This window comes from Pelobates fuscus, chromosome 10, assembly GCF_036172605.1.
Source record: "Pelobates fuscus isolate aPelFus1 chromosome 10, aPelFus1.pri, whole genome shotgun sequence".
NCBI lineage: Eukaryota > Metazoa > Chordata > Amphibia > Anura > Pelobatidae > Pelobates > Pelobates fuscus.
Window position 1 is genome coordinate 30,898,566 of NC_086326.1, and position 23,233 is coordinate 30,921,798.

General features: G+C 39.6%; 1 protein-coding gene across 3 annotated transcripts in view; it reads right to left on the reverse strand.

The window, feature by feature from the left end:
- Nucleotides 1-22,067, reverse strand: part of WBP1L (WW domain binding protein 1 like) — a 59,597-nt gene extending 37,530 nt beyond the window's left edge. The window contains exon 1 of one of the 3 annotated variants that reach the window (XM_063435311.1): nucleotides 22,004-22,067. In XM_063435311.1, coding sequence (XP_063291381.1) covers nucleotides 22,004-22,012 — 9 coding nt within the window. In that variant the 5' untranslated portion in view covers nucleotides 22,013-22,067. Of the gene's footprint in view, nucleotides 1-11,329; nucleotides 11,496-20,390; nucleotides 20,557-22,003 lie in introns of those variants that run through there. The other 2 variants (XM_063435309.1, XM_063435312.1) reach the window with 2 other exon arrangements.
- Between the last annotated feature and the right edge of the window lie 1,166 nt (nucleotides 22,068-23,233).

The following is a 23,233-nucleotide window of genomic DNA, read 5'->3' on the forward strand; positions in this document are numbered from 1 at the left end:
GCCCTCAGCACGCACATTTATGTAAACAACTGGCTTAGTAGGAGAGAATGACGTTGAGAGATCACTTGGTTTAGTTCAACTTCTCGAAACAGTCAGACATTAACTAGCAAGCCTGCTCAAAACGTTCTGCATAATAACCACTATCATAAAATAGAATGCTTTGAGTGTTCCTTTATGCACCCAACAAAATCTAATTTTACAGTCGCCAAACTTCTGTTAACCAGTTTCCTATTTTTTAATTCCAGAATTGTTTTACAGATTCATTTATACACAATTCTAAATGTATACATGCAACGTTACAAATAGATGTAGGCCCTAAATTAAAAGGGAGACAAAGCACCATAACCATTACAGCTTATTGAAGGTGTAATACTGCTATCAGACTATGGGTGCAGCCGCTTGTTTTTTGTTTTTTTTGTCAAACTGTTTAGTTTCACATAAAATAGGGTAACCCCCAGCACCTCGAGCTCCCCTCCATACCAGCTGCCATGATCAGCTATTTCACGTTTTTTCATTTTTTATTAACTTATCGTAAAATGAATTATAATGAATCACACACATCCCCAGGTATGTCATCTTAAACAAAATGAAGCGTACAAAAGGGTACATGTCAAAATAGTAACACAAGAGTGGGTGTATCATGTCAGATTTGACAAGGACATCTGTTGGCAACGATGGCGAATATTACAGCGATTGAAAAGTTATATGTAACACATTTTTAAAACTATAAGCATAAGAAATACATATTTCTGAATAAAAATAAAAGAAGTATACAAAGCTTTAGTCACACCGTGTTTGACATATTCGAGAAATTTAGAAACATTGCAGATATTGTGGGTCACAGACAAATATGGTCATGCAGTGGGCTGGGGTCGTAGAATTAGATCAAATGGTAACCAATTTCCCTTCCTTATAATGTGCCCACATATTTTGGAGAAAAAAATAAATCAGCATGAATTGCAACGATAGGCTTTCAAACAGTTGTCAGGGCCTAATCACTGCAGCATTTTCTGCACTTCAAAAGCCCTCGAAATGTCTACAGTGATTCTGGGGGAACAATTCTTATTTAGTCTAGTTCTCAAAAGTCTATCACCGCACTGTGTGAGCATCGAATGCACGCTCCTGATGTCCAAATGCTTGGACAATATAGAAGGAAAATTCCTCAAAAGCTCAGCAGCTGAATGGAATTAGGGTGCAGTAGAATGCTCTCCCTCTGAGGACAGAGTGGTGGCTGATTTTTTTTTAGAAGCAGTTATCCATCTCCTACTATGTTAAAGGAAAGTGGTTACGGTTTATTAGGAATAGTAAGTAATGACAATTCTCCTTTAAGGAATTTTGCTTTGCTATGCACTCATGCATATTGTAGATTCTAAAAAAAGTATAAATAGTCATCTTTAACAATGTCAGAGGTTAGAATTCTCCCAAAAGGTTTGCTTAGCTAATGGCTACTCTTTCTAAGAGCTCTTTAAAAGGAAAAAATAAATGCATTTAGTTTTTAGGTCATAAACTCACTTTTACGTGATCTACAATGCAGTGTGAGAAGGATAGTTTACGATTGGTGCAACTACATTCCAGATTTTAGATTTTCTTTTTGGTATGACACGGGGGAGTGCTACATAACTGGAAAACATATCCAACAATTTAAGTTTGCCAAGGAGTGTCTATGGGAGTATTCAAATGGTATGAAGCTCACAATTATCGAATATCGAGCCACATCGCATTGCCAAGAAAACAATTCCACAATTCATTGCACATAGTATATTTAAAAAAAAAAAAAAGTTCACTTTGCTTCTAAAAAGGTGGCGTAAGCATAGAACAGTACAGTATCTGCAAACATGTATGATCACATCATGCTCACACTACTACAGTTTGTTAGAAGAGGAGGGGGGGTGATCTATAAGTCAATGGCAAAAACATATACCAAATTACATGGATCTAACTGTCACAAACTTTACATTGTGTACTTTTTGTGTTAAACGAATATTGATATTAATGCCATTTTACTTGTAAAATGTGTAATTTTGAATTTGAAAGAGGCCCCTCTCATCTCTGAAGGTCATGTTATATTTTATTTGCAAAGATCATACAGGGATAAGGAACACTACTAGCAGGGGTGTACAATAATGTGCAAATGCAACGTGAATCTAAAAATGAAAGATCTAAAATGCAGATCTGGAAACATTTTCTAAGTCAGCTGGGCTTTCCATTCAGCTTCTCTGGGCTTAAAGAGATACTCAAAGCACCAAAACAACGTCATCAAAATTAAGCTGTGGTGCCAGGAGGTCCTCATACCTCAATGGGTTAAACGGTTACAGCCAAACAGCAGCGCCCCTGCCCAGGGACACACTTCATGCTTCCTGAATCAGAAGAGTCAGAAGCCAGATTGCCTCTGGTGGCAACATAGGGGTAAAACTGCTAGAGATAAGAGTGCCTCCAGCGACCTCCTGGCACCACAACATCATTTAAATTAAACTGTTTTGGTGCCTGGAGTGTCCCTTTAAATATAAAAATTGACTTTGAATTCTAATTACAGTAAGAAATCCTGCAGAGTCTAACTGCTCAATGCCACATCTTCCTTCTTCCTGGCAGGTCAGGCACGGGTTCAACTTTGCACAGATATTCTCATGCGTGCACAACTAGTTGCAAAAGGATTACATGCACATTGCACAAGAAGATACAATTTCTCCCACTGGACAGTCACAATGGCTGTCAAGGCAGTCAGAAATAAATGGTCTGTCTGCTTTGACCATTTCTAGTACTCTCTAGTTTATGATATGGATATCCTTTGATTGTGCTAGAATTTCATTGGAGTTACAAACATATACACAGTTCAGAAGTAATAGGTCTGCTTAACCATCTCTTGATTGGGAGCAGATATTTAAAACCCATCAGTAAATATAATAAGGGACACCAAGCAACAGAAAAAAACACTGCAACTTCTCGTTATTACGACACAAAGCATCTCGGGGTCAAACACCCTGTTTTTTGATAAACCATTTTTGAGTGGTTTGACAAAACAGAATATATTTTTCTTTACTTCTGCATCATACATACACAGCTGTACAACCTTGGACTGCAATGACATGAGGCTGTGAGATGGAGTCTCCAGGACTTATAAACCATTGGTGCAATCCAAGTGAGGATAGATTTGCAACGAGCTTAGATTGTAAACTCTTCACCTCTTAGATCTGTCAACATAAAGCAGGCTGGTCACTGGGTAACATTTAAATTGGATCCACTGCATCCCCCACTATAACCAATACAATAAGCTGAAGGATTCATGGTGTTTAAAGTTACCCTTCACTGTTATTTCAGGGGACTTGTAACTAAATAAAGGCTTTCTGTATATGTTTTTTTATTTTTTTAAATGTAAGTGGCAGCCTATTTTGAAGCATTACACAATGGGTAAACAAAGAACAATTGCAATCGATGATAGACTAATTTAGGCATAAAAACAAGCTTTGTCTACTGGAAGTGGGTCATAGACATAGAAAACGTATAATGTATCCAGAAAGGAAGACAAATTAGGGTAGGGCACCACTCGGACAGCCAAAAAAAGTCCTACAGCTGAGAGTTGGAGGAGAGTATGTCCGTAGAGGACAAGTCAAGGTTGTTGGCATAGATGGGGAACATGAATGGGTTGCACATGAGACTTTTAGGTATTCAGCTTGTGGTAAGCCGATACAAATGTAGGGCAGATTCAGGATTTGAAACTGCACCCTAAATATTATATGGAAGTACTGACCGGGGTTGAGGTGCTAGTAACTAGATTTTTAAAACAATGTATAGACAGAAGGTGACTAGTGTCTATAAAATGTCTAGGCAGTGGAACAGGTGATGGTCACAAGGTGGTTTAGTAAGAGTTTACAGCCCCAGTAATGGAATAGCAAGTGCTGCTGTGGTGAGATTGTGGGCAGACAACCAATTTAACATCGAGGAGAGGAAATTAAATTTTATTTTTGGATGTCACCGAACTGCAATCCACAGCAAAACGGTTTCTGGTTATGTTGTTGTTGTTTGTGCCATGTCATGCGCTACCTATGCCAACTGCATGCACACACAAAAAAAATTATAAACTTACTTTCAAAAACAACACCCGTACTTTTTCCTTGGAAACCACTTTGTAGTTAAACGGTTTGATGGTATTAAGAGCTTTAAAACAAATTAATGTAACAAATGCACTCAATATGACTGGTGAACCAAAAGTACATTTTCAAGTGTGTGTGTGTGTGTGTGTGTGTGTGTGTGTGTGTGTGTGTGTGTGTGTGTGTTCTTTTTGGTATGACAGAAGTCAATTATGTAAGATAAAGTAAACAAACCCTATAAAACATTCCATGCCAAGTTTCAGTATGCACTCTGTTGCAGGTGAGCACAGTGGACTCATTCTGCACAATACCCTCCAAAACAACAATGAAAGAAGAAATCAAAGCACTCAAATATCCTAACATAGCTCAATTCTATTAGCAAAGCCTACAATACGAAGGAAGACAGACAAGGTTGACACAACCCTGCCTAACTACGCAATCCCCAGGTCTCAACATGCAATCAGGCTCTGTGTGTAAATTTGGTTTTCCCCAGCTAAGTTACCGAGTGGTTACATAACTAACAATTTATAAAGATCATTGTTTACACAGAGACTACAGGTTTTCAAAATGTATTAATGACAAAGAATTTTTTTTAAATAATACACCAACAACCAGAACAGACAAGAAGTGCAAATATGTATATTTTCGACTTTAACTATTTGCATGATTACACTGCAACCGTTAAAATACATCATGTTCTCTATAAGGAGGAAGCATAGATAACCATAATAGATTATATATATTCTCCACACAGCCACTCATCAATGTCAAAGAATCTATATACAGACTTGACATGCCCCATTTTCCCCGTCTCCCTTATCGGACGACTCAAAGTTTGGCATGCATCCACAACAATAAATCTCATAGCAATGTGTGGTATGATTAAGGCATAAGCAATCCCTAGTAAATAAACTTAATTTAAAACTCAGGGTGATGTGCTTCCAACAGCAATGAAATCAGCCCAGAAAATAGTTTGAGTAACAAATTTAAAACAAGACAAATGTGGACAAACAAATCACTACTTTGTTCTCTAACCTAAAACACAGGTCTTTCTTAGGGAAACTCTTGCCGTGGTGGTCTGCACAGTCCCACGATAATTTTTTTTATTAAGACGTGCTACACCATGACTACTTCAAATCAGTGAGGCAGCCATGGCGCTGGCAGTAACCTTTTAAAATACTCTCGCCACCAAGCAAAACATGATGAATATACAATAACCCATTCAAAAATAAAAAAATTACAAACAAAAAACGGTTTTCAAATCAAAATGCACCCATTGATATGCAATAATGCCTTCATTGCACACTCGTGAAAAAGGTTATCGGATTACATTAAACAATGCTTAAAATAATATGCTTCCTACCCCCCATCCCTTATCAGAGAGTCAAACAAAGCGATTGATCAACGCCAGTACACTCTGCCCCTCCACCCTTCCTCTGGGATTCACCAGATCACAGACACAATGTTAGACATAAAAACAGTTCATGGTCAAATCTTCACCATTCTAGCAGAGCACAATTACAGAGATTGAATTTAAGCCACAATGGATACATGGAATGGTCAGGCCCATTATATTATCTTATATAGAACCTGATGTAATCTTTCTTATTAAAGCTATTTATAGGGTTCTCTTGAGAACATAAGAGGTATTTTTGGTGGCTTGGCGTGAAACATGCGTATTGCATTAAAAGCAGCATGTCTGCTGTACAACCGCAAATGCCCTTTTGATTTCTAATAATACACAGTACTCATTACATTCTCCGCACAGTTATTGCATAAAAGAACGAGGCACGAAAGCAAATTTTACATGTGAGAATAGACCGGAAACAGTATTTGTAATGGGATTCAAACTACCACTTGGACCAACATCTGCAAATTCACTCCTGACACGGTTTGGTCAAGCTCGAATATAACTGATTGAGGCCATAGGTTAGGGGTCAAAAGATCATAGAAGGTTATCTATACACAGACTACAAGACTTGTACACCCAGTGTTTGTTTATTCATTTTAAAATCTAAACTAGTAACATATGGCTGGTAAATGATTACAGATATTTATTTATATAGTACAACGCTTAATTATACAATGGGGTTATTTAATAACAAGTAAATGACAAAGAAAGCTGACTGACTAGAAGCAAAAAGGCTCTGCTGAAATTATCTTACAGTCCAAGAGATTTAGATTAATCCTTAAAAACACGTAGGAAAGGAGGAAAACGTTTGAAAGCTTGTCTTTTACAGGTTATCTTGAAACAAGAAACAAAAAAAACAAAAAAAAACACACTATAGTTATTTTTCCATATATGTATTACATACACAACAGCAACTTTAAAAATGTAAACATTGGGGCGGAGCCTGGGACTGAACCCGACCAGACGCCATCTCTGTTAGCTCCCGTCCGAAACGAGCGAAACCGGGTAAAAACTGCCCACCAACCCGCAGTACATTACCTCCGAGGCCTCGCACCGACTCAGGGCACAACGGGGAACGGGCGGATGCCCTTCTTTCAACCCCCGAAGACCGGGAAGGCAAAGCGCCGAACCAAGGCCTGCTACTCACAGGCCCTCTGCTCCCTGGAGACTCTCCTCGACGACTACCGGGGTTACCACGATCCGGGAGACGGAGAGGTGAGCTCAACAGCACCGACACACACCTCTGCGACAATGAGACGCCGCACACAAAAAGGTCAGCAGCACATGCCGGCAGAACAACCCGATATCGGGGAAATGCTGCAACGCCAGTCGCAAACCAAGATGGCGGCGGAGGCAGCCTCTCATACTCCAACGAGGCCTATTTCACCAGCCCCAACCCCGGCCCGGCACAGCACTGAACTACCAGCCCTTCAAACCATAGGGGAACATAATTTGGCTACCAAGCAAGACCTCCAACACTGGATGAACGAAATCCAGACATTATTAGCCAAAGATATAGGCACTATAAAAGCTGAAGTGCGCCAAAACAACGAAAATATAGGTGCAGTGACGGAGAAAATAACGGCAACCAACAACGAGATCATACAGCTTAAAGAGGCAGTGCACACCCTGCAAGCAGCCCACCAGGCGCTAACGGTGCAGGTCTCAAACCAAGGGGATCGCCTGCGCCGCAACCACATAAAGCTCCGCGGAGTGCCCACGACAATTACTCAGACCGAGTTACCGCACTTTCTTAGGAGGCTACTGGCTACAATCCTACCACCAACGACAGCCCGGAAAATCACTTTGGAGAGTTTCTACCGGCTCCCAGCTGGACCCAACTCACCACCCACAGAAGCCAGAGACATTATCCTGTGTTGCGCCACGACACAGGATAAAATCACTATCATGTCGGCAGTGAAGGGCAAGACGTCCCTGACATTTGAGAACGCACAACTTCTTTTCTTCCAAGACCTGACTAGGGCAACGCTGCAGTGGCGGAAAACTTTGTACGAACTAACTAGCCGCCTGAGACGTGCTGGAATACAATATCGCTGGGGGGCGCCCAGAGTTGTGACATTCACCCACGACGGCACCACCTACAAGGTCACATCTGAGACCGAAATCCCCCCTATACTCACCACACTGGGTCTCACCAACCTTCCCACACCTGGAACAGCGAATAACTCGTCTCAGATGGGACATCCTGCCACGACGAGCCCATTTACACCTCGATCCCAAGGAAGCGCATCCTCAACGCCTTGACAGGGACTGTATGTCTCGACTAGCCATGGCCGAAACAACCTCTCGGGACTCAGAGAGAGATTTCGGGCACTGATATGTCCCCGTGACAGATGCTACAGTAGTTAACTAAATGTTATTTGTTTTATGTTTTATGTTTGGCTTATACATGTCCACATGCAGTAGACAACAAAGTCGGGTTCACTAGTCAACTCGTACCACACACTACAGAACTCACTCCCCCCCCCCCACATGCCCCTGGGTTAAGGGCAACCACTAACATGCAACTACACCTTAGTCCCCCATTTTTAAATAGCACGGCACTCTTAGCTCATACAAGGGCACATAGACAAAATCTACCTCACTTGGTACATACACCACATCAGCCAAAAGCAACAGTGACGCAACACCAGAGGAGACACGACACTTACATAGGGTGACACACCATCGCTTACCATACCCAAAGCCAACAGAAGAGAAGCACGTGCTGCAACCTGTTATAACAATGTAATGTAACCTGTTTAAAAAATTATAAAATGTGTGCATACCTATGTGACAGAGAAATTAACCAATTTCCTATTTTACCATGTACAATGCAAAACTCTTGTCGCTGATATTGAAATGTAACCTAGCACATCTAAAATAAAGAATTAAAATGATAAAAAAAAAAAAAAATGTAAACATTTAGGTTTAGTTTCTGACCAAATACTTGGCATTGCACAATAGCAGAAATGTAAAAATTCACACTCCAAGCACCATAACCACTACACTGTAAGTAGTCAAAATGTTTTAGAATGTCTCCTAAGGAGATTCAGTTAGCTCTCCTGAGCGATTCCAGCATTCCATATGAAGTAGTTGTGGTGGTGGTGGGGGGGGGGGAGATGGGCGGGCAGTAGACCCCACATAAAAAGTCAAAAAGGTTTGACTACTTACAATTGGGGGTGGCGCCAATGCACTAAACTGATTTTACACCAAAAAAAAAAAAAGAAAAATGCAAAAATCTGATTTTTATTTTCACATCCTGTAACTTTCTTCTCAGATCATTTAAAAGCTGCAGCAGGCCATAAAATACTTGTTATAATTGCATGTGGCATTAGAGTGTTTGCACAGTGGGTACTTTTTGTTCCCTGCAAATATCTACAACAATAGTAGCCTTTTACAATCAGCAGACAGTTCTGTACGCACAGAGAAGCTAAAGAACAGGACGTGTTACAGTCACAATTAAAGCAGCAATCTAAGCACCATAACCAATACAGCATGCGGTAGTGGTTATGGTTCCAGGAGCACCCCACAAAAGTCAAATTGTTTTCAAATGACTTGACACTTTCTTGGATCCTCCAGTAGGTCATACCTTCTGGATATCAAGGTAGTAGTTACCATTCTGATTTAGCAATATAAATGTTGTCCCCATTGGTTCAACCATGATCATTTAAAGCTCCACAACTGGTGGGACCCAGGTAAGACGCAGGCCACTGCAAAAAAAAAATTAAAAAAAATAGGCTGCCCTATTACTGGGAAACAGTGCTAGGGTACTCTTAGTAGGATAACCACTACAGCTGGCTTGAGTGGTTATAATGCTTGAAGTAATCCTTTAAAGGGACACTATATGCAGTTTATTGAAGTGATCTGGGTGCAGTATCCTTGTCCCCCTCAGTCCTGCAATGTAATTTATTGCAGTTTTAAAAAAACTGCAATGATTACATTGCAGGACTAAGACTACCTGTAGTGGCTGTCAGAAAGCCACTTCCTTATGGCCAACTGACATCCAGCAGGTGCCAATAGGCTCACGATGCATGCGCATTAAACCCACTTGCATGATTACTGATAAAGTGTTGCATAAACACACATCCCAGTGATATGACAATGTTTAGTCAACACTCTGGACACCTAGTCTGCTCGAAGTTGTATAACAAGCGGATTGTTGACAACCTCAACAAAGCACATCAAAGAGAGAGAAATGCAAATACAGATTTCTGTTTTAAAATAGCACACAATGCACCTATACAAAACATTGGTTGTAACACCTGAGCAATAAAACACAATTAATAAGGTGCATTAAACAAAAAGCAAGTTTTTATAGGGCACTGATAAATCAATGTTAAACATCACACACACACAAAAAAAAAAGAAAAAAGAGCCAAGATCAGCCAGATCAATGTACACACTGAATGAAGGTTATTTTAGGAACAGAAGCTACATTTGTAAACCCAAAACTTTCTTTAACACAGAAAGCCTGTTCTTTTTCCATGTATCATCACTTCAAAAGGGTGCCTAAAATGCAATGCAAGCTATTTGGCACCTGCTGTAATTATATGAATAAAATCCACTAGATTGCCAGTTCCTCTGAACAAGCATTCTTGATTAGTTAATTAATGCTAGTCAATGCTAGTCGGCATGTACAATGCAGATTTAGTAAAAGGCAAGATTAAAAAGTTGTAATTGTGAAACCTGACTTGCCGTTGTCAGACAGCTGCACCTATATGCACACTTTTCAATTTCTCAAGTGCGGATTATACTAATATCTTATTATTTGTCTAGCACTGTTCGCAGTGTACAGTTTGTACTTAAACAGGTAGAACAACTGCACAAATTAATGATTTTATGCAATAAAAGGGACACGCCAAACACCTTGCAAATACCCTCCCTGCACTCAGTTGCTCAAAGAAGTGGCAATTTGCAATATACACTGAGCTTTAAAGGGACACTATAGTCACCTGAACAACTTTAGCTTAATGAAGCAGTTTTGGTGTATAGAACATGCCCCTGCAGCCTCACTGCTCAATCCTCTGCCATTTAGGAGTTAAATCCCTTTGTTTATGAACCCTAGTCACACCTCCCTGCATGTGACTTGCACAGCCTTCCATAAACACTTCCTGTAAAGAGAGCCCTTTTTATTATTGCAAGTTCTGTTTAATTAAGATTGTCTTATCCCCTGCTATGTTAATAGCTTGCTAGACCCCGCAAGAGCTTCTTGTATGTGATTAAAGTTCAATTTAGAGATTGAGATACAATTATTTAAGGTAATTTACATCTGTTTGAAAGTGAAACCAATTTTTTTTTTCATGCAGGCTCTGTCAATCATAGCCAGGGGAGGTGTTGCTAGAGCTGCATAAACAGAAACACAGTGATTTAACTCCTAAATGACAGTGAATTAAGCAGTGAAATTGCAGGGGAATGATCTATACACTAGAACCGCTTTATTTAGCTAAAGTAATTTAGGTGACTATAGTGTTCCTTTAAGACCAACCCAGTGCAAATACATTGCTGATGGGCGGAGGGCTTTATGGGATAAGGGTGGTTAGTGAAACAGGAATAAAAATATATATATATATATATATATATATATATATTTTTTTTTATTAACATACACACACGGTATAGTAGACTACATTTTTAATTCTAAACAGAAATTATTCTATATATTATTCGACAGCAATTTGGCTGCCACGCCAGATATTGCATATTTTAAGATCAATCTTTGCATAATAGATGCACATTTAGTACACATTTTATTTCATATCCCTTCCATAATGCATTATTTCTTGCAACGCTCTCTTCAAAAGCAAAAAATCTCTGCACAGTCAAGTCTGACCTTTAGTAAATGGAAACTGAAGCCTCAAAATAATGGGATCTTTGTGTTGGGGACAAGCTGGAAACAAATCAACAATGTCAATTTGATGCACATCTTGTCTGTAGAATAGTAAAGACAGAATGTTTGAAATGTATTCCCCAACTCCTCACGTTGAAAACAGGACGACTGACAATGACGGATGACCTTTCAGCTAGATTTTAAATAGCTGACTTTTTTTCTTCTTCTTTTGAGCCTAAAACAAAAAAACTTAATGACTGGGAATATGCCATGACCCCTGTCTATCTAGATCCCCCCTTTTTTTTTCACACTTATGAAGAATGTGCTACTAATGCTATTTCGGGATCTCAAAGAATGTATAGCCCAGAGGTAGGCAACCTTCGGCACTCCAGATGTTGTGGACTACATCCCCCATAATGCTCTTACATCCATAATCCTGGCTAAGCATCATGGGAGGTGTAGTCCAAAACATCTGCAGTGCCGAAGGTTGCCTATAACAAGCTGCACAGTTAGATATTCAATGCGATCTCTCCACACTCCTAACTAATCGAGGTGTGTGCAGCAAAGTTCTGTTTCCCTAAAGCCCTCTCCCAAAAAGCGCATGTTGGGGGACCCCACCTCAAAACCTCCTCACTAGTAACAAATATGGCTACTGTCATTTTCTTAATTTCTTTTTTTTTTTTAACAAAAAGAATTGTGGAGGAGGAAACAAACAATCAGTTCCTAACATTATTAGGGTAATTAAAGAGAAACTCTACAGGCCGAAAAGATAGCCATTTGTTATCCTAAACTCAATTCTCCCCTTCCCTTGGACCCTTGTGACCCCCTTTTAACCTTACCCAAATATCCCTTTTTATACACCTTATTTCTAGCACCGCATCACACATCGAGCCTCTGTCGTCTACTCCCCCCCTACCGCATCATCCGGTCAGCTGACCTTGCTTCCTTGCGGATTTCCTTCCAATCAGCTTATTCTCATTGGGAGGCATTGAAAACTTAGAGCGCATTCGCATCAAGCACAGCGCCCCGCCTATCTGTGTAGAGGTAAAACGACATCGCGACTGCGCGTGGTGTGATGTGCGCATCCCCGAGAGGCGAGCGTGAGGACGTCGAAAGTAATTTAAACCACTTTTGGTCCAGTAAGAATCCAGAAACCCCATCTAGCAGCTGTCTGAGAGACAGCAACTAGAGGTGGGATTAGCCCTGTAATCAAAACACTTTTCTCCAAAACCGCAGTGTTTTAACTAACAGGGCTAAGGGAAGAGGGGCAAGGCACCCAGACCACTCCAATGTGCAGAAGTGGTCTGGGTGCCTGGTGTGTCCCTTTAACTAAAGTAAGAATTTCAAATATAAAAGGCCAAAAATACCACCCTGAAAAAAATTCGGCTATTATTCTATTTTGGCCATAAAGGGAACACTATAGATAAACATGTATTCATAGTGCTATAGTGCCCTAGTCACCGTTTGTGTTATAACCTGCACCATGTATTTAAAAAAAAATAAAAAAAAAATTTGTACTTACATCCACTCCCTTTACACATTGCCGCCCTGCCTGCACTGCTGATATCAAGATTGATGATCTCATCCAACCCAATGCCTCCGCTTAGGAAAGCTAGTGTGCATGCCCAACAAAATTGTGCGCTGTTCCAATCAGCATCTCCTCATAGAGAAGCATTGATTCAATTCAGCATCTGTATATTATATTGGGTAGCAGGTTAGAAACAGGACATTCTTGGCACCATAACAACTACAGTGAATCGTAGTGGTGGATATACTTGGGAGTGTTCCTTTAAGCTCACAAAAACATGTGGAAGCTTTGCAAGAGATGTGGGAATGGAGGCAGGTAGTGCTTATCCAGTGTACAGCCGGGAACAAGCTGTAAATATACATATAGATAGAGAGGTCATTCAGGAAGCAATGCATTTCATTAGACGTGATAAGAAACCACATATATTGCAACTTAGAACTAAAACCTGAATCCTTGGAAACATAACTAAGCATACTTCCCTTCTCAATAGTCAAAGGACCTGTTAATTAACACAGGCACTAAGCAGCAGTCTATATGCTTATTAAGCAGTGTCAGCTATAGAAATAGCCATGGATAGAGGATGGAGAGTTCACAAACATTTTATTTATAGTTATTATAAATACTCTTTACATCATTTTTAAACTCACACCAACAGCCTAGACTAAAATAATCTCGGTCTTTATTTTAAATTCCCCTTTAACATATAACCAATGCGGAATAAAAGTTTCTATTAGCGTTGATATCCAAATACATGCTCGGAGTCACTACTAATTCAAGGTTATCAATATAAGCCATCATAATCTAGAGAGACTTCATTAAAATACATTTATATGCTGTACATAAAACATCAGTCATTAGCCTATAGAATTATAGGGGACATTCTTATTTATGTTTAGACACATTTGCAAGTATTTTAATGTAAATGACACGGATGTCAATGAGCATTGCAATTATAGGATTCGGAGACCTGTAATCAACGGATTTATGTGGCAGACACCGAATGTTCTCCTTCTCAGTAATTATGAAGAAGTCTTTCCGCTCCGTTACTACGAGATGGGTTACCTGAATGTCTTATGGTAACAAACAGCAGATTTCTCACAAACGTGCAGGCTGAGATCTCCATTTTATCATGGTGGCACCTAGGGGGAGACGGTGATGGAACACATACTTCAACACTCTCCCTCCACCTTTGCAATCAGCTCCAGTGCAGAATTTGCCAGGACATATCTTCATTCTCATGTGTGAGTGAAAAAAGGCGGTTTACAGAAGATCCTGGAATACGCTCTTTAGGTGTTCCTGTAGATCAGCAATCAGGTGCTGTAAGCGTCTATTACGCCTTGCAGCTTAGTTCTTTGCTCAGTGTTGTTTTGATTACCAGTTTTCCATTAAAAAGGATGACTTCACCTCAGTAGCGTAGCCGCGGTGAAGCAGCCTTTTAGAAGAAACGGCTTTGTAGAAACAGCAGGGTTAAACTCACCAGTAGTGCCTGTCTCTCTGACAGTGACCTCTCCAGCGAGAACCAAGCTAGACTGTTCTCAAACACTGCTCCTAGAGAGGTGCCGGGCTGTTCCCAGCACAACAATTTGTAGCACATGCGCACTAGCCTCCCAATGCTTCTCTGTGGCCTGGGTGCCAGGTCCCTCATGTTTTAAACCTCCAGATGTAAACATAGCAGTTTCAGAGAACGTGCAGAACGTCCATAGGAAAGCATTACTGACGGGAGCTGACGTCGGCGGGGGAGAAGAAGGTCACCAGCGACGGATTAAGGTAAGCTGGTGAAGGGTGTTTTAACCAATTCAGCGCCACGGGAGGGCGACCCTGAGGGTGGGGGCACCCTTAGGGCACTATAGTGTCAGGAAAACGGGTTTATTTTCCTGATACTGTAGTGATCCTTTAATGATCTAAGCATGGGAGGCAAAGGGGCAGCAGCGAGACCATCATGGGGAGGGAAGAAAGGCAAGATAATCTCACCTTTTAAACCGGCACTGGTGGAGGAGGGGTACATCTATATAGTTTGGGGAATACTAAAGCGTTAGGAACGCATGTTTATTCATAAATACTGCAATAGCGTAACCCAAATTTAACAGAGAATTTAAATGAATCCGATCCACTTCACCCATGAATTCCACATTAGAGAAAGATCACTAGAGCCTGTTATTTGCCAACACAGCAAAACAGTGTTTGAATGTCTGAAGAGATAAGGATTTTAAATTCCATCACAAAGAAATGTATGTTAACCACCCAAGGCTGTTACGAAACAAAGAACATAAGACAGTGTTTAAAGGGATATTTATGACAGGAAATTCTAGGGGTGACGGAGTTTATCAAAACAAAAAAAGTGAGACACTATAACGCAGTTCAACAGGAAGGGAAATTAAAACAAAAGGAACGAAAGGTGTGAGATCCATGCGAGAACTGAGAAAAAACAAGGCAAGAAATATCAGGAATTTTGTCATCAGCACAGAAACTTAAAACCCACAGGGTTAGAATAAGGAGAGCCCCTCCCTTCTTAGAACGGGTAAGGCTCTACCCTGAGAAAGCAATGTATACACGGAGATAAAGTGCAAAGTAAAAAGATAAAAATAGCAGATCGTGTGTGCTTTTCAAGGCACGCTACATTATTTTTGCATTCCATGTTTAAACAAATGGAATGAAATCTAATAAATTAAAAACACACAAAAGAAGAGCAAGGAAAAGACAGTCAATCGCTTGGGGGAAAACACTGCTGCTTTATCAAATTGATAACTTGTTGGAACGGTCAATAAAGTTGTATTTTTATTTTTTATTAATCCTTTGCTAGAGATTTGAAAAGTGCAATACACAGATTATAGGTAAAAAGGGCCCTAGTGGTCATACAATTAATGGACGACTGGGCAACTTCCAATATACTGTGCGCCAACTCATGATTATATCATTGGATGTTCTTAACCTATTACTGCTGTCCAAATATGCATTATTTCTATGTTGCGGAAGTGTATGCTTCACACCAGCAATATAGTAAGCGAGGGGGGCCAGGCTGTGTGTTCCATCATGATTCCCATAAGTACCAAATATAAAACTTAAAACATCCCAAAAAAACTGTGTTAGAATAATCCGTGGGTTTGAAAAACTCCTAAAACATAAAAAAGTAATCAATATATATAGTTTTATATTTGGTACTTATGCTGATATTTTATCTATTCTTTGTAAAATTGCAGTGCATGTCTGTAAATAACTAGCTGCATATTCCCATTTCACACTTTTAAACTCCTGGATTACTTTATCTCTATACTTGTTTAACTTCTGGGATTTGGTGAAACCCCATTCTCTCCAGTTTCTGAGCTTTTATTCACTCATTCGTTGTCCTATTCCCTCTTACTTAGTCTCTGTTAGACATACTTTCTGGCTATCAGGACTCACCACTACTACAGAATCTTCATTGATTGCATGGGAATTTAATGGATTTCTAAAATATTTTTTACATTTAGTCTGTATATAGTACCAACAAATTAAGCAGCACTTTACAATTAGAGACAGAGGGGAGGAAAGCCCTGCTCAAATAAACTCATAATCTATAGTAGGCAGATATACACACCATTGGGTGTCTTACCAGAGGACGACACTACATGTCAATACAATCAAAATACCGGTAGATCATGAGATCAAAGTAGGGCCTACTTTGCCTCATGATGAAGATTAGAGATAACTTGGATATTCACGTTAAGATGATTAGTACCTCTGTTCACTACAAGTTGGTGTTCAGTGACTAGCCCCGCTGTATGCAAAACTAATAATGTGAATATTTACATGCGGTCAATCAATCATGCTACTGGTACATGGGACTTGAGTAAAAAAAAAAAAAAAAAAAAAAAAGTTAAAACAAGGATTTACTTTAGGTCTTGGTGGTGGGGTGAAGGTGGGGAGATAACATCTGCTGAACAGGCCTACTCCCAGAGCCATTTGGTTAAGATTTACTGGCCCAGCTGTGCCCATCTTGGGTTTCTGTTTTTAAAGAGTAAATTGTAACCTGATACAAGTCTAGCAAACAACATTAAGAGTAAGAGTCAATAAGACCAATCATGAATTGACACAAACTAGCTTAACAGTAGAGAACGTATAATTTAACTTAGAATCTAGTGCAGAGGTCAGCAACCTATGGCAGGCATACTATGCATGGCATTTGAGGCGTCTTTGCAGGGCACTCAAGGCTGCCAGAGACAAATCGACAAATTGCACCTAAAGCCTTGTCCTGCCATTTTATTTTGATTTCGGCCTGTTGCCTTATAACTTTATAATTCAATTGTACCGGTGCCCAGATAGCCAAGCTCTATGGCGCTGTGACACTTTGCCCCAGTGGTCATCACTCTTTTTATAGCCGTGTGTAACATTAAGTGGTTGTAGCTTTCACCTCACTACCACTACTCTGTTACATCTACTACCCTTAATTGACCATACAGTTACACTTACCCGCAGATATATCTTGAGTTTAATCCTGCACCTCAGCCTGTTGATGTTTTATCTCTATAATGCTTAAACACATGTATATCGTAATATTTTTACCACCAATATGTTTAGCAGTTAACCATGCTTGCATGCCTTATTACTTCTGAAAATACAGGCGTATTAACCTGAAGCTGCTGTAATCCTCATACTCCAAAAATCATGCTGTTTAATCGAAGTGATGCATAGTGATACCTCTAAATAGATTCATGCGGTTTCATTGCGTTGTAAAAAAAAAAAAAAAAAAGGTTCAAGAAATCGGAATGCCATGTCATTGTCACAACATGTACGTTATCAATTGGTTTGTCCCGCTGTCGTGGCAAACTTTGTTCACCAAATTGCATAATAAAATAAAGATTGACAAAAAAAAAAATACAAAAACAGTTGGACTCTCACATTCAGTGCAAGCTTTACCAGCAAAATAATACCCTTGGAAGGGCTCTGGCGTTATTTGGTGATCCTTTGATTTTCAGAAGTCTTCATGGCTGAATGCCATCTTCCAAGACCCTCCAGGTGTCAAGATGCAGCGCAGTGCCCCCAAGCGAAATACAAGTAGATCAAAACGCGTTTCACCAATAAGCAGGCTTTATCAATGGTTTAAAGAGACTTATGGATCGACCGCAATTAAAACCCTCATTATTTAAATTAGGTGGAAATCCTTTGTTACAAGAATCGTGTCTACAATACTTTGTTCCCAAATTTAACACAACTTTACGCAGTTAACCCATCAATTAACTCCATTAGCAACATAGAATATGTAGCTTTTTATACATAAAAAATAAAATATAGTGTTACTATGTGAACCCACACATCAATGGTTAAAAGTCGGGTTCTTATGGAAACTTGTGCTACTCCTTAACATGTTTAACAATAAAATGTCAGACACGAAGATTTTTGCAAAGTACATTGAAAATGGATATTGAGTGGATATTTCTAACTGGACATTTGCCAAACAGAGAAAAAAAAAAAAAAAAAAATCAGAGAAACTAGAAAGCGTGTTTTTTATTTTTCTATTAGTATTCCTTTTTTTAATTGTAACATTGCGGTCTGCATGGCATTATAATAAATCCACAGAACTGGATCACCATAGGACAACAAATCACTGAAATCATTCACAATGGCTTCTGAAAACATTCTTACAGGTTACGGTTTGCAATCCTCAGAACACTTGAGCACAGGCTTGTGTAAAGTAAATTACATATTGTTTGAATGAAGACAAATTATAGTAATAAATAAATAAATAAAAAAAACCAACACATTTAGGTTATTAAATAGATTTGTAAAAAAAAAAAAATTATATATATACACACACATATATATATATATATATATATATATATATATACACATATACACACACACACACATATATACATATACACACACAAAGTTTAAATCAGACGTACGTGATAGAAAGAAAAAAGCATTACATATTTTTATGAACTTCAAGTAAAGTACATTGATGACTAAAAGCAGAGATTACATTTTGCCAGCCTTAGGCTAACAAAAGCATCATGGGTTATGTAGTTCAATAGATGAGGGGATCCCCTTTTTTTTTGGTCAGGCCTGACAGATGTTTTGTAAATTTACTAAGCAATACACAGAAATAGATCATGAGCACTGAATTTATACACCTCATTCTATCAACAAGACGTTTAAAAACCTTCAAATAATTATACAAAACATAAGTAAATGTAGACAGAAGAATGTGGGTCATATTCATCAAGAGAAAACAGGTGCTATTTGGAGGAAAGTGGTAAATAAGGAGCAATTGTCATGGAAACCAACATACCAGTCTCTCAACATTTACAGGGCTATCTGCTAAAGTGAGAATTCAATGTTGATTCACTAAAGTGAGAATTCAAAAGGTTCCCCCTCAAATTTAAGCCTACAGCTCTTGAACTGAAAGCATAGCTGACGCAACAGAATTTTTCCTGACAGGTTTACCCCAGAACATCACCCTTTTCACCTTAAAAATATGGCACTATGAAATACACACACACACACACTGTGTGTTTCTAAATAGTATTACTGAAGAAGAATTCTTTATAACACTGGAAAACAAACCAAAATGAATCCAACAACAGTGTTAAGAGTAAAACAAAAGTTAAAAAAAAAAAAAAAAAAGAAAGAAAAGAAAATTTCAACAACCAAAAAAAATAAAATATATATATATATATAAAAAGTGATGTCCTTTTGCTAAAATGTACAATATTGTTATGGCCAAGTGACATGGTGCATAAACATGACAGGAAAATTAGTTTTCTGTTCTTACTACAAGTCTGTGTTGTGTAAGCTGCTCTACACAAAAACAATGCAGGCTGCCTGCCAAAGGACATGTACAGCCCCATTAACATTACAATTTTGGGTCAGAGAAGAGAATGTAAATAACGAAAAACATTTCAACAAGACTCTGCACCTCCAAAGGATCTGAAGAGTTACCCTATTATTATTATTATTATTATTATAAAGCACCAACAAAGCGCTTTACAATGGACTAACAAACATGTTATTGTAACCAGACAAGTTTGACGCACAGAAACAGAGGGGTTGAGGGCTCTGCTCAATGAGCTTACATGCTAGAGGGAGTGGGGTAAAGTGACACAAAAGGTAGGGGAAGTATTAGGGAAGTAGATTGGTAGAATCTCCCCCATCCCCCTAACTTGTTGTGATTGTGTAGAACAGAGGGTCCTAATATGGAGACCCTAGCCTCTCCCCCCCCCCCCCCCCCCCAGCAGACATGTCCATAAGACTAACCTCCACAGCTTGTTGTGATTGTGTAGAACAGAGGGTCCTAATATGGAGACCCTAGCCTCCCCCCCAGCAGACATGTCCATAAGCCTAGTCTCCCCAGCTTGTTGTGATTGTGTAGAACAGGGACAGGCAACCTTCAGCACTCCAGGTTTTGTGGACTACATCTCCCATAATGCACTTGCATCCATAATGGTGGCACAGCATGTAGGGAGATGTAGTCCAGGACACCTGGGGTGCTGAAGGTTGCCTATGCCCTGGTGTAGAGGAATGTAAGAGCCATTTTCCAGGAGCAGAAGCTCTCACCTGGGTCTCCATGCTGCCAGAGGTGCTGCTGGGCACAGCCTGTGACAGCAGCACTGCCATCTTCATGCCTTGTTCCTTCTCTCTCCCCAGCCTGCAGCCCTTCCTGGGTGCAGCAAACAGCTCCTGCAGCAGCACACAGGCTTTCATGGGGCCACCTAACTTGCACATCCACTCAACCAGGCTCCCACAGGCCCCGCCCACTCACCACATCCAGCGCACCCATTGGTCGCAGGCAGGGGTTGCTTTTTAAAGCAAACAAAGAGCTTGCTGCTGATTGGCCGAGGCCGGCCCAGGAAGTGAACAGTGATTGGCGAGAGGCATGTCAGGGTCTGGCGGCCATATTGTGAGTGGCAGAGTAGCAGTGTCCTAGACATAGCCAGGCTGAATGTTTGGGGGGAAATAGAGATTTTAAGGGTTATTCTGCCATCACTGTGCATAATAAAAGATATACACCCAATAAGAACACCGAGATGTTATTTTAATTATACATTTAATTCATTCTATGGGGTATATGAGATTTTAATCAAACATGAAATAATTTTAATGATTTGTACTAGACGTATGAGTATTTTACCCCCTTGTAGATAAAGCAGCAGGAAGTCCCAGTATACAGTTATTTATACACAGCATATTCTGTATAGTAATATAGCTATTACTATGGACACTCCTGTGCTGCTTGCTATGCATGAACACAGAATGTAAAACCTATCTGAGCAGGTTCCCCAACACCCTCTGTTCCTGTACTTCCAACTAGTCTGGTTACACATGCCTGTCTGTTAGTCCACCTATTGTACAGCGCTGCAGAATCTGTTGGTGTTTTATAATTAATACAATTAAAGGTCTGCTAGCCCGGTTGTGCTTTCTTCAAACACATATAGGATTATTCTCTAAAGTGAATGAATTCAAAGTAAATGTCAGATTTTGGTGAAGATAGCTGAACTTGAAAATATATATATATATATATATATATATATATATATATATATATATATATATATAAATAAAATCCCCAATATGCTTCCAGCTCGGCTACTCTCACTTTAAATGTGAAATCCACTTTGAATTATCACTTTAGTGAGAAATAATCTTCATGCTGATAATAGGCAGCACTTGAAAATTGCTGCCCTGCAGGAGGTAACCTTCACACACCAAAGAAAGATGATCAATGTCCTGCAGCAGTTGAATTCTGCAGATCATGAATCCTGCATACTGCAGGTCATGAATCCTGTATACCGAAGGTAATATATTTATACAAGCCAAGAAAACATGGTGGATTCAGTAGCCCTATTATATATGAAAGTGTTTCCAGCAGTTTCCTAAAACAGAATGTTATGATTGTATCACAGCTGCTGAAGTTAATGGTTCAACGTTCCATTTAGAACACAATCTCCCTTTCTGCCCAATGCAGTATAATTAGTTATACCACAGGGGGTCATATAATATAGAATGTGAACTGAATGCATTGCTGCTGCTTTGCTGTGAGTAATTAAACAAGCTATATACTAGTGGCTATTGCATACCCTGCAGCTATCATAAGAATGGCTGAGCCATGTTCAGCCCTCAGCTAGCCAGGGCTCTCTGTATAAGGCATAGAGCAAGCTGCAGCCTCTTACCCTCAACATAACGCCAGAGTTATGGAGTCCAATCCAGCAGGTTAGGCTGCACCAGGAGTCTGGGCGTAGTCTGCTTGTTTTCTTGCATAAATCAGCTGACTTGGTTTAAAGGGACAGGATGTGGGAAGCTGTTGCTTGGTTTTGTTTTCATTTCTTTGAAATACAGAGTATTCACAGAATCAATGATTGCAGGGATTTAAACTCTATTATGTCATATTTTAATCTGTTGTTGACAGCTTGCTGTTGTATAGAAAGTGATAAGGAAAATTATTTATGGTTGAAGATTAATGTAGAAGCCTTTATACCAGACTATCCTGCAGGGTTATTTGTCATAAAATGACACTGTCGTAATAAAAAAAATCCACTTCCACCTGTTAACTGCGCCCTTCAGGTGCTGGTAGGAAGGACATGAACGCCATATAGTATGTAGAATTCTTACGCTGCCGCAGGGAAATCAGTGCACTAAACAACACAGTTGTTCTTTACAGATGCCCCTTGATTAGAGAACGGATTTCCTTTCCAGGGCATAAATATTTTCCTAAATATGTCCATCGGCATGATGTGTCCAGGAAAATCTGATGCATCTGGTAGAATTTTTTTTTGGAATTTACAAACTCGGTTATGTTGGTAATTTTATAACAAAAACAGAGATATGAAAACTCTGAGAATGCAAAAACTGAAAGAAACTCAGCAGCTTTCCCTTCGGTAAATCCCCGCTCGGAAGTCACAATAGTTTGTGTTCACTTGTGCCATTACAGAGAGAGAATATTCCCAAGCATATCAGACTGATCACATCAGTAAGGGCAGTCCTGAACCAAAAGGTCGTCAAGTTCTCTCTGCACAAGAGATACAGCAAGCCCGGACGATCGTTTTGGCCCTCTTTGGGCCTCGTCCGTTGTAGCTGATACCCCTCTAGGCACAGTGAGCACAGTGTCTGGATTACCTTTTTAACTTGGAGAGAGCGTCTAAGAACGGACAAAAGCTTAGAGAAATGTTGATAATTTTGATGTGCACATCCAATTTTCAGGTTACAACATTTCATTGTTTTGTCAATAAACTAATTGGTTTTGTTAATCGCTTTACTCAGTGTATCTAGTGCTGATGAGTTATTTGTTCTAAGTAACTAGACAATAATGATACAAGGCCTGAATTCACAGAAATCAATCAGTACAGTCTGACCTACAAACTTACAGTCAACACAGTGCCTAACATAGGCAGTGTACTCTTTCT